The sequence below is a fragment of the Gobio gobio genome (assembly GCF_949357685.1).
Source record: "Gobio gobio genome assembly, chromosome: 5".
Taxonomy (NCBI): Eukaryota; Metazoa; Chordata; class Actinopteri; order Cypriniformes; family Gobionidae; genus Gobio; species Gobio gobio.
Genome location: NC_137101.1, coordinates 12,830,680 through 12,845,019, shown reverse-complemented (window position 1 = coordinate 12,845,019; position 14,340 = coordinate 12,830,680). Strand labels below are relative to the sequence as shown.

The 14,340-nt window shown below is 40.8% G+C and overlaps 1 protein-coding gene across 1 annotated transcript in view; it reads left to right on the top strand.

The window, feature by feature from the left end:
• Positions 1–628: 628 nt before the first annotated feature.
• The window catches only part of LOC307126084 (scavenger receptor cysteine-rich type 1 protein M130-like), a gene marked incomplete at its 5' end in the record, with an annotated part of 51,133 nt that continues 37,421 nt past the window's right edge, over positions 629–14,340 (top strand). The window contains one exon of the mRNA XM_079816459.1: positions 629–647. Within this exon, the coding sequence (XP_079672585.1) occupies positions 629–647 (19 nt within the window). The remainder of the gene's footprint in view (positions 648–14,340) is intronic.

Here is a 14,340-nt window from a genome sequence, read left to right as displayed (position 1 = left end):
AAGCCCCTTTAACACAGGTCGACGACAACGACGGTATTGGAAAATATATCATTCTAAGTATAAAATAATAGCCACATGTTACATGGACTAAGTTATAAAAACACTGCACACTGATCCTGACCGAAGTCTTTTCTGACGATATCATCACTCATCGCACAGGTAAGATGATCAGCACAGCTGCTATCTGTGTTAAAATCTGCTTTAGTTTATAACGATTTAAACTATGACTGTTATTAAGACAACTGTGAAATTAAAGAGCATGAACTTTTAATCAAGTTAGCTTTGGTGAAACATCCCTTACGAAAATAAACCATGGTTTTATTATAGTAAAAGTGTAACCATGTTTTGTTTGGCTTACTGATTACCATTTAAATAACCACAGTTTTACCCCAAACTTTAGTTTAACTATAATTACTGTCGTTTAAGATCACATTATTTAGCGAAATGTCGTAATGCTTCTCAGCTTCAGCTGTTACTGTAACACATTCATCTGAATCTGAATGATAACGGTACTGAAATAATTATTTGTGCATCCCTAAGAAATGCAACAGATTCTGTAACTGCATGATAACTTTAATGTTGTCATTTTACTTAGTCTGAGCTAATAGATCGCTATGAGTTATAAATAATGTGTCTTAAGGTTTCAGGTATGTTTCAGCTGTAACCCTGTCTGTCAAATCAAGTTCAGTATTATTCAGTATTCAAAATATCAAGGATATGTTTTCACAGAATGTTTCTTTCATTATGTAAGATGCTTTTATGTATAAAACAATAAATCACAAAAAAATGACTTGCTGGACCTTTGCAGAAAATTGCAGGAATAAGGCCCAGAAGAGGAGGCTGTATATTATGATCAATGTGTAAAAAGACAAGGATGGATTTGAAGCAAAATATATCACTTCATTCAAAGGTAAGTAACGCAGACCTATGTTTGAGTCAGGGATTTCCACCCCTGCTCTAAATCTTTATTTAAAACTTTTCTCTGATTAATCAGACTAATTCTTTTGTTAGGTCGGGAGTGTTCACCACTTCTCACTTTCAAAAAGGAGATGTTCTGATGGAATATCGAGGAGAGGTCATTAATAAAGAGGAATATGAAAGAAGACTCCAAACCTATGACAGTTCACTTGAAGTGTTTTTATTTGAATTCCGTTTTAATGGAAAACAATTATGGTATGTATATGGTTTTATTGGTTCTTATAAATATATTTGTAAGTTGTAAGTGAACCAGAAATGCAAACTGCATTTTCTGCAAGTAATAGCAATAGTAATAGTAAACTAGTGACTTTCATAACCCTTATTTCTTAAATGTTATTTTGCTCTAAACAATTATTCAAACATAAGCTTTAATCATGTTAAAGATTTATTTATAGTTTATTGTTAATCTACGCAGGTAACTTCGGAGACTGAAGAACCTGCCTCACTCGTCTGTGGAGATGGAAGTAAAGCATCGCAGATGGTAAGTGTTCATGAAAAGTGACTGCATTTTGGGTCTTCTCGTTTTATTCTATATATTCTCCTTCAAACATGCATGTCACACAGTCACGCACACAGTCACGCACACAGTCAGGCACACAGTCAGGCACACAGTCAAGCACACAGTCACGCACACAGTCACGCACACAGTCACGCACACAGTCACGCACACAGTCAGGCACACAGTCACGCACACAGTCACGCACACAGTCAGGCACACAGTCACGCACACAGTCACGCACACAGTCACGCACACAGTCACGCACACAGTCAGGCACACAGTCAGGCACACAGTCAGGCACACAGTCACGCACACAGTCACGCACAAAGTCACGCACACAGTCAGGCACACAGTCAGGCACACAGTCAGGCACACTGTCAGGCACACAGTCACGCACACAGTCACGCACACAGTCACGCACAAAGTCACGCACACAGTCAGGCACACAGTCAGGCACACAGTCAGGCACACTGTCAGGCACACAGTCAGGCACACTGTCAGGCACACAGTCAGGCACACAGTCAGGCACACAGTCAGGCACACAGTCACGCACACAGTCACGCACAAAGTCACGCACACAGTCAGGCACACAGTCAGGCACACAGTCAGGCACACTGTCAGGCACACAGTCACGCACACAGTCACGCACACAGTCACGCACACAGTCACGCACACAGTCAGGCACACAGTCAGGCACACAGTCAGGCACACTGTCAGGCACACAGTCACGCACACAGTCAGGCACACAGTCAGGCACACAGTCAGGCACACTGTCAGGCACACAGTCACGCACACAGTCACGCACACAGTCACGCACACAGTCACGCACACAGTCAGGCACACAGTCAGGCACACTGTCAGGCACACAGTCACGCACACAGTCACGCACACAGTCAGGCACACAGTCAGGCACACAGTCACGCACACAGTCACGCACACAGTCACGCACACAGTCAGGCACACAGTCACGCACACAGTCAGGCACACAGTCACGCACACAGTCACGCACACAGTCAGGCACACAGTCACGCACACAGTCACGCACACAGTCACGCACACAGTCACGCACACAGTCAGGCACACAGTCAGGCACACAGTCAGGCACACAGTCACGCACACAGTCACGCACACAGTCAGGCACACAGTCAGGCACACAGTCAGGCACACAGTCACGCACACAGTCACGCACACAGTCACGCACACAGTCACGCACACAGTCACAGTACATTTACACTCACAAGACCCATAAAACGCACTAAACACGTTATTACAAAGTCCATCTCACTACAGTGGCTCTACAATAATTTTACAAAGCGACGACAATAGTTTTTGTGCGCAAAAAAAATCTAAATAACGACTTTATTCAACACAAACTTTGACCTCTGCCGTGAACTCATGAACCACCACGACGCATGTGCGAGAATATGACGCAGAACCGGCGTTCGGGAATCCATGAAATGCACACTTTAGTCCCATATTGAGCTCTACGCCGAGACCTAAAGCAGGATCAATGTAGAATTCAACAGCTTAGATACGGCGCGTCTTCCTCTGCTTGTAAACACATCTCCTCACGTCTGGGTCACGTGTCCGAATGCCGGATCTGCGTCATATTCTCGCACATGCGTCGTGGTGCTTCGTGAGTTCACGGCAGAGGCCAAAGTTTGTGTTGAATAAAGTTGTTATTTTGATTTTTTTTGCGCACAAAAACTATTGTCGTCGCTTTGTAAAATTATTGTAGAGCCACTGTAGTGAGATGGACTTTGTAACGGCGTCTTTAGTGCCTTTTATGGGTCTTGTGAGTGTAAATGTACTGAATGTCAATGGAGGCCTTTCTCAGCATCAGCTTTCAACAAAAATATCTTCATTTGTGTTCCGAAGATGAACGAATGTCTTACGGGTGTCGAACGACATGAGGGTGAGTAATTAATGACATAATTTTCATTTTTGGGTGAACTAACCCTTTAATAAGGGTAAAGGAATCCTGCTCCTAGAGAGCCAATGTCCTTCAGAGAGTTACACCCATTTCATACCGCACGTGTAAGCAATGCGTAAGCAACACATCTTTTTTTGGCACCTAAGAGCAAATCACAAAGCATTCATAAGCAGTGCAGCCATCATTAGGGCCCTATAAAATCTGTTTTATTTTTTCCCAAATTCCGTTTTATTTTCCCAAATTACATTTTTTTCCATTAAAATTTTTGGGAATTATATATTTTTTTATCCTTAACTGTTATTTTAGTCGTAAAAAGATTGTGCTTTTAATGTTAATATAATAGAACATAGGAATGACCTAAAATTGATTGAGGAAACAAACAAACATTTACTCTGTACTTCAAGACAAATACTGCATGATGCAACATAACACTGCACTCTATGTACCTCAAGTCACAACAAAATATTAGTGCTGTGAATAGATCAATTCAAATTAATAAAAAAAATTCTGTAATTAATCATGATTAATTGCATTTAAAAAACATTGGAGTTTTTAATATTTTGATATTGTATTAATTTCAGTTACTCTCCAAATTAATGTAGATACAATTTTAAAGACAGCAGATTTTTATGAATGAAGGCCAGTATCACTGATACTAATGTCTCTTTGAAACATTAATGACGTTACATTACAGTATCACTGAAAGATACCAATTTAACATTTATTAGGCTTTAAAAAAACTTTTAAAACAATCTTTACATAAAACCATTATAATAAATGTTATATTTACCCATGGCCTAGCCCTGTTAGACATAGCCTAAATAGAAATTGAATAAAGTTATCAACACCTTTATTAACTGCATAAATACTCTAGATTATTCATCATTAAAGCTACATTTGTCTCTGTTCCTTTTGTTCTTTGATGAACATTAATGACAGACATCATCAGTGCTCCTGTCCCTTTAAAAACGGCCACTGACGAACATGACGCAGATCTGACGCTGTCCCGCGCATCTCATTTTCTCACAAGTTAATTTAAGAAATTTTCCATACAGTACATTAAAGTGAATTAAAAGCAAGGGAAAATACAGTAAGTTCTCCCCGCAAGGGAACTGCTCGGTACCGAGGGCTTAGCGTTGAGTTTCTTAACTTTTTCGCCAGCGAAAGCAGAGCCGTGGTGATCCGCTTTGCCATGCTTTCATTGTTTTGAAGGGGGGGCTGAAATGACGGGGGGGGGGGGGGGGGGGGGGTTGTGCTTCCCCCGGTCTGCATTTTCCCCAGACATGCGTTCTTCTCCCACACAAAACAGCATTGCATTCCAAATATGTAAAATTCAGTGAAATTCCGTGTTAACACTAGATTCCGCGTTAATATGCCAATTCTGCGATTCCGTCTGCCATTCCGTGATTGCGGAATTTATAGGGCCCTACATAATTTCAGAGCCAAGTCTATTTTTACTGCGTTGCTCATGCTGACTGGGGTATATGCTTATGTGGCGATGACATATTTCCGCTAAAATCTCAGCCAGCTTTGTTCCATCAAGCGCATGTTGCTTTAATAGGGAGCAATGTTGTGTGTTTAGTCATTCACACAGAAGCCATACATCAAGAACAGTAAAGGAGAAGGGCTTCAAACTACACATTTCATTCGCCATTCACAAATATGAAAAAAAGGAAAAATGATTGCATCACAAATCACTCTCTCCTATAGTGAATAAACCCTTTATGCCCCCACATCATCAATATACTGCTTACATGTGCAGTGTAAAACAGGCGTTTCCCTTAATGGATCATGAATTGTGTATAATGTCCTCATATTTACTGTTGATGTCATGTTGTGGGGGTTGGGTGAAGATCCAGGTGAGGGTTCTACAGTCAGATAGGGATACGTGTTGTGTATAATGTCCTCATATTTACTGTTGATGTCATGTTGTGGAGGTTGGGTGAAGATCCAGGTGAGGGTTCTACAGTCAGATAGGGATACGTGTTGTGTATAATGTCCTCATATTTACTGTTGATGTCATGTTGTGGGGGTTGGGTGAAGATCCAGGTAAGGGTTCTACAGTCAGATAGGGATACGTGTTGTGTATAATGTCCTCATATTTACTGTTGATGTCATGTTGTGGGGGTTGAGTGAAGATCCAGGTGAGGGTTCTACAGTCAGATAGGGATACGTGTTGTGTATAATGTCCTCATATTTACTGTTGATGTCATGTTGTGGGGGTTGAGTGAAGATCCAGGTGAGGGTTCCACAGTCAGATAGGGATACGTGTTGTGTATAATGTCCTCATATTTACTGTTGATGTCATGTTGTGGGGGTTGGGTGAAGATCCAGGTAAGGGTTCTACAGTCAGATAGGGATACGTGTTGTGTATAATGTCCTCATATTTACTGTTGATGTCATGTTGTGGGGGTTGGGTGAAGATCCAGGTAAGGGTTCTACAGTCAGATAGGGATACGTGTTGTGTATAATGTCCTCATATTTACTGTTGATGTCATGTTGTGGGGGTTGAGTGAAGATCCAGGTGAGGGTTCTACAGTCAGATAGGGATACGTGTTGTGTATAATGTCCTCATATTTACTGTTGATGTCATGTTGTGGGGGTTGGGTGAAGATCCAGGTGAGGGTTCTACAGTCAGATAGGGATACGTGTTGTGTATAATGTCCTCATATTTACTGTTGATGTCATGTTGTGGGGGTTGGGTGAAGATCCAGGTGAGGGTTCTACAGTCAGATAGGGATACGTGTTGTGTATAATGTCCTCATATTTACTGTTGATGTCATGTTGTGGGGGTTGGGTGAAGATCCAGGTGAGGGTTCTACAGTCAGATAGGGATACGTGTTGTGTATAATGTCCTCATATTTACTGTTGATGTCATGTTGTGGGGGTTGAGTGAAGATCCAGGTGAGGGTTCTACAGTCAGATAGGGATACGTGTTGTGTATAATGTCCTCATATTTACTGTTGATGTCATGTTGTGGGGGTTGGGTGAAGATCCAGGTGAGGGTTCTACAGTCAGATAGGGATACGTGTTGTGTATAATGTCCTCATATTTACTGTTGATGTCATGTTGTGGGGGTTGGGTGAAGATCCAGGTGAGGGTTCTACAGTCAGATAGGGATACGTGTTGTGTATAATGTCCTCATATTTACTGTTGATGTCATGTTGTGGGGGTTGAGTGAAGATCCAGGTGAGGGTTCTACAGTCAGATAGGGATACGTGTTGTGTATAATGTCCTCATATTTACTGTTGATGTCATGTTGTGGGGGTTGAGTGAAGATCCAGGTGAGGGTTCTACAGTCAGATAGGGATACGTGTTGTGTATAATGTCCTCATATTTACTGTTGATGTCATGTTGTGGGGGTTGAGTGAAGATCCAGGTGAGGGTTCTACAGTCAGATAGGGATACGTGTTGTGTATAATGTCCTCATATTTACTGTTGATGTCATGTTGTGGGGGTTGAGTGAAGATCCAGGTGAGGGTTCTACAGTCAGATAGGGATACGTGTTGTGTATAATGTCCTCATATTTACTGTTGATGTCATGTTGTGGGGGTTGAGTGAAGATCCAGGTGAGGGTTCCACAGTCAGATAGGGATACGTGTTGTGTATAATGTCCTCATATTTACTGTTGATGTCATGTTGTGGGGGTTGGGTGAAGATCCAGGTGAGGGTTCTACAGTCAGATAGGGATACGTGTTGTGTATAATGTCCTCATATTTACTGTTGATGTCATGTTGTGGGGGTTGAGTGAAGATCCAGGTGAGGGTTCTACAGTCAGATAGGGATACGTGTTGTGTATAATGTCCTCATATTTACTGTTGATGTCATGTTGTGGGGGTTGAGTGAAGATCCAGGTGAGGGTTCTACAGTCAGATAGGGATACGTGTTGTGTATAATGTCCTCATATTTACTGTTGATGTCATGTTGTGGGGGTTGGGTGAAGATCCAGGTGAGGGTTCTACAGTCAGATAGGGATACGTGTTGTGTATAATGTCCTCATATTTACTGTTGATGTCATGTTGTGGGGGTTGGGTGAAGATCCAGGTGTGGGTTCTACAGTCAGATAGGGATACGTGTTGTGTATAATGTCCTCATATTTACTGTTGATGTCATGTTGTGGGGGTTGGGTGAAGATCCAGGTGAGGGTTCTACAGTCAGATAGGGATACGTGTTGTGTATAATGTCCTCATATTTACTGTTGATGTCATGTTGTGGGGGTTGGGTGAAGATCCAGGTGAGGGTTCTACAGTCAGATAGGGATACGTGTTGTGTATAATGTCCTCATATTTACTGTTGATGTCATGTTGTGGGGGTTGAGTGAAGGTCCAGGTGAGGGTTCTACAGTCAGATAGGGATACGTGTTGTGTATAATGTCCTCATATTTACTGTTGATGTCATGTTGTGGGGGTTGGGTGAAGATCCAGGTAAGGGTTCTACAGTCAGATAGGGATACGTGTTGTGTATAATGTCCTCATATTTACTGTTGATGTCATGTTGTGGAGGTTGGGTGAAGATCCAGGTGAGGGTTCTACAGTCAGATAGGGATACGTGTTGTGTATAATGTCCTCATATTTACTGTTGATGTCATGTTGTGGGGGTTGGGTGAAGATCCAGGTGAGGGTTCTACAGTCAGATAGGGATACGTGTTGTGTATAATGTCCTCATATTTACTGTTGATGTCATGTTGTGGGGGTTGGGTGAAGATCCAGGTGAGGGTTCTACAGTCAGATAGGGATACGTGTTGTGTATAATGTCCTCATATTTACTGTTGATGTCATGTTGTGGGGGTTGGGTGAAGATCCAGGTAAGGGTTCTACAGTCAGATAGGGATACGTGTTGTGTATAATGTCCTCATATTTACTGTTGATGTCATGTTGTGGGGGTTGAGTGAAGATCCAGGTGAGGGTTCTACAGTCAGATAGGGATACGTGTTGTGTATAATGTCCTCATATTTACTGTTGATGTCATGTTGTGGGGGTTGGGTGAAGATCCAGGTGAGGGTTCTACAGTCAGATAGGGATACGTGTTGTGTATAATGTCCTCATATTTACTGTTGATGTCATGTTGTGGGGGCTGAGTGAAGATCCAGGTGAGGGTTCCACAGTCAGATAGGGATACGTGTTGTGTATAATGTCCTCATATTTACTGTTGATGTCATGTTGTGGGGGTTGGGTGAAGATCCAGGTGAGGGTTCTACAGTCAGATAGGGATACGTGTTGTGTATAATGTCCTCATATTTACTGTTGATGTCATGTTGTGGGGGTTGGGTGAAGATCCAGGTGAGGGTTCTACAGTCAGATAGGGATACGTGTTGTGTATAATGTCCTCATATTTACTGTTGATGTCATGTTGTGGGGGTTGGGTGAAGATCCAGGTGTGGGTTCTACAGTCAGATAGGGATACGTGTTGTGTATAATGTCCTCATATTTACTGTTGATGTCATGTTGTGGGGGTTGGGTGAAGATCCAGGTGAGGGTTCTACAGTCAGATAGGGATACGTGTTGTGTATAATGTCCTCATATTTACTGTTGATGTCATGTTGTGGGGGTTGGGTGAAGATCCAGGTGAGGGTTCTACAGTCAGATAGGGATACGTGTTGTGTATAATGTCCTCATATTTACTGTTGATGTCATGTTGTGGGGGTTGAGTGAAGGTCCAGGTGAGGGTTCTACAGTCAGATAGGGATACGTGTTGTGTATAATGTCCTCATATTTACTGTTGATGTCATGTTGTGGGGGTTGGGTGAAGATCCAGGTAAGGGTTCTACAGTCAGATAGGGATACGTGTTGTGTATAATGTCCTCATATTTACTGTTGATGTCATGTTGTGGAGGTTGGGTGAAGATCCAGGTGAGGGTTCTACAGTCAGATAGGGATACGTGTTGTGTATAATGTCCTCATATTTACTGTTGATGTCATGTTGTGGGGGTTGGGTGAAGATCCAGGTGAGGGTTCTACAGTCAGATAGGGATACGTGTTGTGTATAATGTCCTCATATTTACTGTTGATGTCATGTTGTGGGGGTTGGGTGAAGATCCAGGTGAGGGTTCTACAGTCAGATAGGGATACGTGTTGTGTATAATGTCCTCATATTTACTGTTGATGTCATGTTGTGGGGGTTGGGTGAAGATCCAGGTGAGGGTTCTACAGTCAGATAGGGATACGTGTTGTGTATAATGTCCTCATATTTACTGTTGATGTCATGTTGTGGGGGTTGAGTGAAGATCCAGGTGAGGGTTCTACAGTCAGATAGGGATACGTGTTGTGTATAATGTCCTCATATTTACTGTTGATGTCATGTTGTGGGGGTTGGGTGAAGATCCAGGTAAGGGTTCTACAGTCAGATAGGGATACGTGTTGTGTATAATGTCCTCATATTTACTGTTGATGTCATGTTGTGGGGGTTGAGTGAAGATCCAGGTGAGGGTTCTACAGTCAGATAGGGATACGTGTTGTGTATAATGTCCTCATATTTACTGTTGATGTCATGTTGTGGGGGTTGGGTGAAGATCCAGGTGAGGGTTCTACAGTCAGATAGGGATACGTGTTGTGTATAATGTCCTCATATTTACTGTTGATGTCATGTTGTGGGGGCTGAGTGAAGATCCAGGTGAGGGTTCCACAGTCAGATAGGGATACGTGTTGTGTATAATGTCCTCATATTTACTGTTGATGTCATGTTGTGGGGGCTGAGTGAAGATCCAGGTGAGGGTTCTACAGTCAGATAGGGATACGTGTTGTGTATAATGTCCTCATATTTACTGTGTAACCAACATAATATTAGAAGGGGGGTCTTAATGTTATACCTGATCGGTGTATATACAGGTTGGGAAAGCAATTAAACATTAATCTTAAAAGAATGGTAAAAAATTTTAATGGTACAAACCTGCTTCCCTATTACAAAACAAGCAGGCCAAAACAGCCACTCAACACTTTAGTAAAGACTAGCAATCATTCAAACAAGCCTAGACCAAAGATAATTATTAGACTGGTTAAAAGAATAGTGAGATGAGATCTAGCCATCATGGTGTTTACTCTAGTTTATTCTTGTATATAAATAAACATGTGACACCAAAACCTTAATATTAAACTATATTATTCATACCACAGCACTGAAGCGAGTTAGGCGACCTGTCGAGGATCTTCCAGGCACCTCAGAAGGTATGGGCATTAATCTCATTTAACTAGCATGTTTAGCAAGGTTTGATTCAGTTCATGTAGACCAAGCAGTGCCTACTGTATATTACAGTATTATTTTATTCTTGGATTATTAGCCTTGGAAAGCCCTGACCTTGAATCTGCTGGTAAGACAAGATGGAAGTTTTTAACTACTAATCGATTTTAAAGATATATAAATGTTAGTCGAAGCTAAAAAATCAGTGGCATATCTAGAATTTGAGATTCTGGATCACTTTTTGCATTTGCTTGATTGATTTAAATTAGATGTGCACATGTTTCTGTTTTGTTTTTAAGCAGTTTACCAAAAATGTAAGAAGAAGAAGAAGAAGAAGAAGAAGAAGAAGAAGAAGAAGAAGAAGCACAGCAGTAGGGAAGAGCATGAACAAGCTAGTAAAAAACACCAACAAAAATGTACAATAAACACTTTATTAGATCTGTAGATCAAGCCGCCTTAGCATCTGTTTCTATGAGCCGCTATACGTAGGTAATTCACCATATTGGAACAGTCCAAGCGGTTGGGGATGTCAAGTCCATCCCCCTAAACTACACTACTTTTAAAGGGGTGGTAAAACACATTCTTTCGAAGGCTTGATTGTGTTTGTGGGGTGGAATGTAACATGTGTTCATGCTTCGTTTAAAAAAAAAGCATTATTTTTCATATATTTGACCTTTATTCTACACTGCTCTGTCCCTCCTTGTAAAAACGGTCTGATGGTTTCCGGGTTGTATGAAGCCGGTTCCTCAAAAATACGCAATGGGCTCAGATTGGTTAGCTGGCCCAGTGTGTTGTGATTCGCTAACCACCTAGTGCACGTATGTCGGAAACGCCACGCCCCTTCCCTTTACCGGTAGCCTCAGGCTACTAGCCTGTGCTTTGGGTAGTACAATGGCGTCTATAAAACCATACAAATTTGAGCAGTTTGTAACGTTAAGTGTTTGTCGGATAACGTTAAGTATGAATGAGCATTTAACGAACTGGTTTGCAGAGCCAAATGAGCGTTGTCATCTGTTTATTTCCTTGCTAACGTACAATTAACAATACAAACTATTACAGGAAAACACTGCGAAGAAAAATAAATCAGCGGCCAGCGGCTCGTCTCGTTGAGAAATGGCTGACATGGGCTGCTACACATCTTTTTTTTGTTAAAATCTACTGTTAATGTGTGACAAAACGGAGTTTTAAGACTTTTTCAGTCGATAATGTAGTTGTTTAAAGCTCAAATCTGTGGTTTATTTATATAAAGAGTGCCTATTTGTACATTTTATCTGGCGTTTTCGGAGTTGTGAGCTCCAGTGGATCAGCGGCGCTCACACTGGCAGTGTGTGTCCCGTGCAGCTGAACCGCGGCTCGTGGATTGCAAATACAGGCAAATATTGTCCATTCTGTCACATTTTCCAGTCTTCTCCTCCGACCCCTGTCTGTCTCGTGCTTTGATTTATGATGGGCAGCATATATCTGCTGCAAATGCGCCCTGTTCCCCTCTGTCTCATACACACATGCATATAACATGTTGAATGTTAAATGCACTGCAACCCTAGGAAGGCTGAACAAAGTGGACCTGCAGTCTGGATGAAAATAACAGCGTTTCGTCGGCATTGGCAACAACACTCCAGCCTACTAACTATACCACAGCAACACTCCAGCCTACTAACTAGCCTAGGGGTTTATGCAAATATTGGGGCTGGTGATGTCAGAGACCCCTGAGGAATGTCTAGTAGTCCCTAGCGGCCGTTTGCTGTAGTCCTTAGAAATAGATTTCTTTAAAAGCAAATATCTCCCTTTGCTTTAAACTTTGAACGTTGTAACTTTCCAGATGTTGTTTATGCTCAAACAGCAACATTACACACTAGCTAAAGTTAGAAAAGTGAAATCGTGCTTGCTCTATTGCTCTAAACTATAGAATTAAACTATTATTCTTCCGCAGTTTAAAGGTTACATTTTTTTTTTTTAGCCAGCTGTCTTAAGGTGCGTTCTGGTTTCACCGATATCTATGGTTTCTCCACTGGGTTTGCAGCTTTTCGATGACCGTTGGCGTCGGGTGGCGTCACTTCAAAGCGTTCCCATGGCAACAGGGGGAAATGGCGGCTCTTGTGTGAAGTAAACGAACATTTTTCAACTTTCTACTAATATATGTGACTTTATTGCAACGAAAATGCGGGGATTATGAAATCATGCTAGCCCCAAATATTTTGCACGCGGAAATAGGCAATTTACGCAGCGAAAGTGCGGCGTATTTGGAAAAAAATGCTGTCCCCGCATAAATATGCAGACTTTGGCTGATTATGCATTAACTCTTGCGATCGCCTAATCGCGTTTTTCTGGAGGGACTGTATTTTATTTAACAGAAGTTCCCTTTCAAAGCCTACAGCGAACTGCCGGTTTGGACTACATCCCTCTACTTCCTGCTTTAATTACGTCAGTAGAACAGACTACAGGGTTCTTGCAGGTTTCAGAAAGTCAAATTTAAGACCTTTTTAAGACATTTTAAGACCATAAAGATTGAAATTTAAGACCTATACGACGCATTACCAAAATTATTTAAATCAAAGAAATAATAAAAAAGCAATAAAGCAATGACATTAGTAACCCTCCACAGCCAACAACGAGCCAAATGCCCAAAACCTTAGGCCCAAAATGAAAATAGGCTAAAACAAACTTGCCCTCAAATAGAATAGATTACAAAACAGCATATTAATAGCCTAATAGAGATTGAACAGGGCATGCACTAGGGAGATAGGATAAACTAGGGATGCACGATTTGGGGAAGATATCTAATTGCGATTATTCTGGTTAAAATGCAAATGTTTTTTCGTTTTTTTACAAATGAAAAGTGTATGCATATAACATTTTATATATTAATGTTTATATATTAACGAGACTAATAATAATGATTATATTCAATAAATACAAATATTTAACAAAATTAGAAATACTACTATTACAATAACATTTTAATTATTAAAAAATTTAAAATAGAGTATTTAAGAATAAATATATCAATATAATAATAATACTAATAAAATAACATTTATATTTTACAGAAAACTTATTTTACAAAAAAACCTGCTGGGTTACCTGTTAATATGCAGACAGCCTATGACTAAAAATCATTAGAAAATCAAGGTCTAAAGATTTATTGTAAAAAATAAAATAAAGAAATTCTGTGCTTTTTATCTGTGATATAAATTTCTTAAAGTCTATGTATTTAATATTAAATATGAGCCTCTTATGCATCCACTGTGGGGGGAAAAACTGTACATTGGAGAAAAACATATGGATTGTCTTATAAATTTATTTAGAGAGAAGTATTATTTTTCATATTTGTTACCCAAACTTTCATTCATACTGGAAGCCAGAGGGCGCCCTCGAGCAGAAACTCCACATTTGCCTTAGAGAAGTAATCGTTAGCCCTAATGTGAAGCTAGCGATGTAGGATAAACTGAAGATAGAAACGCTTTGACTGATGAAACGAAGACAATAAACACGACTGCATCAAGCTATGGTGTATTTGAGTTCTTCAAGCCTTCACTATTGTCATAATAATAAGGTATGCAGTGCTGATTGAGTGCAGACTTTATCACTGTTTAGAATAATATAAAACAATGCATGTCTGCCTCATTCTGTCCAGAAAAATACAATGTTATTAAATGTAGACGTATTTTGCGGGCAGGTAATTGCATTTATCACGAGATTTGTAGTTTTATCACCGAGTACGTGTACCAACACCCCCAGAAAGAACTACAACACACCG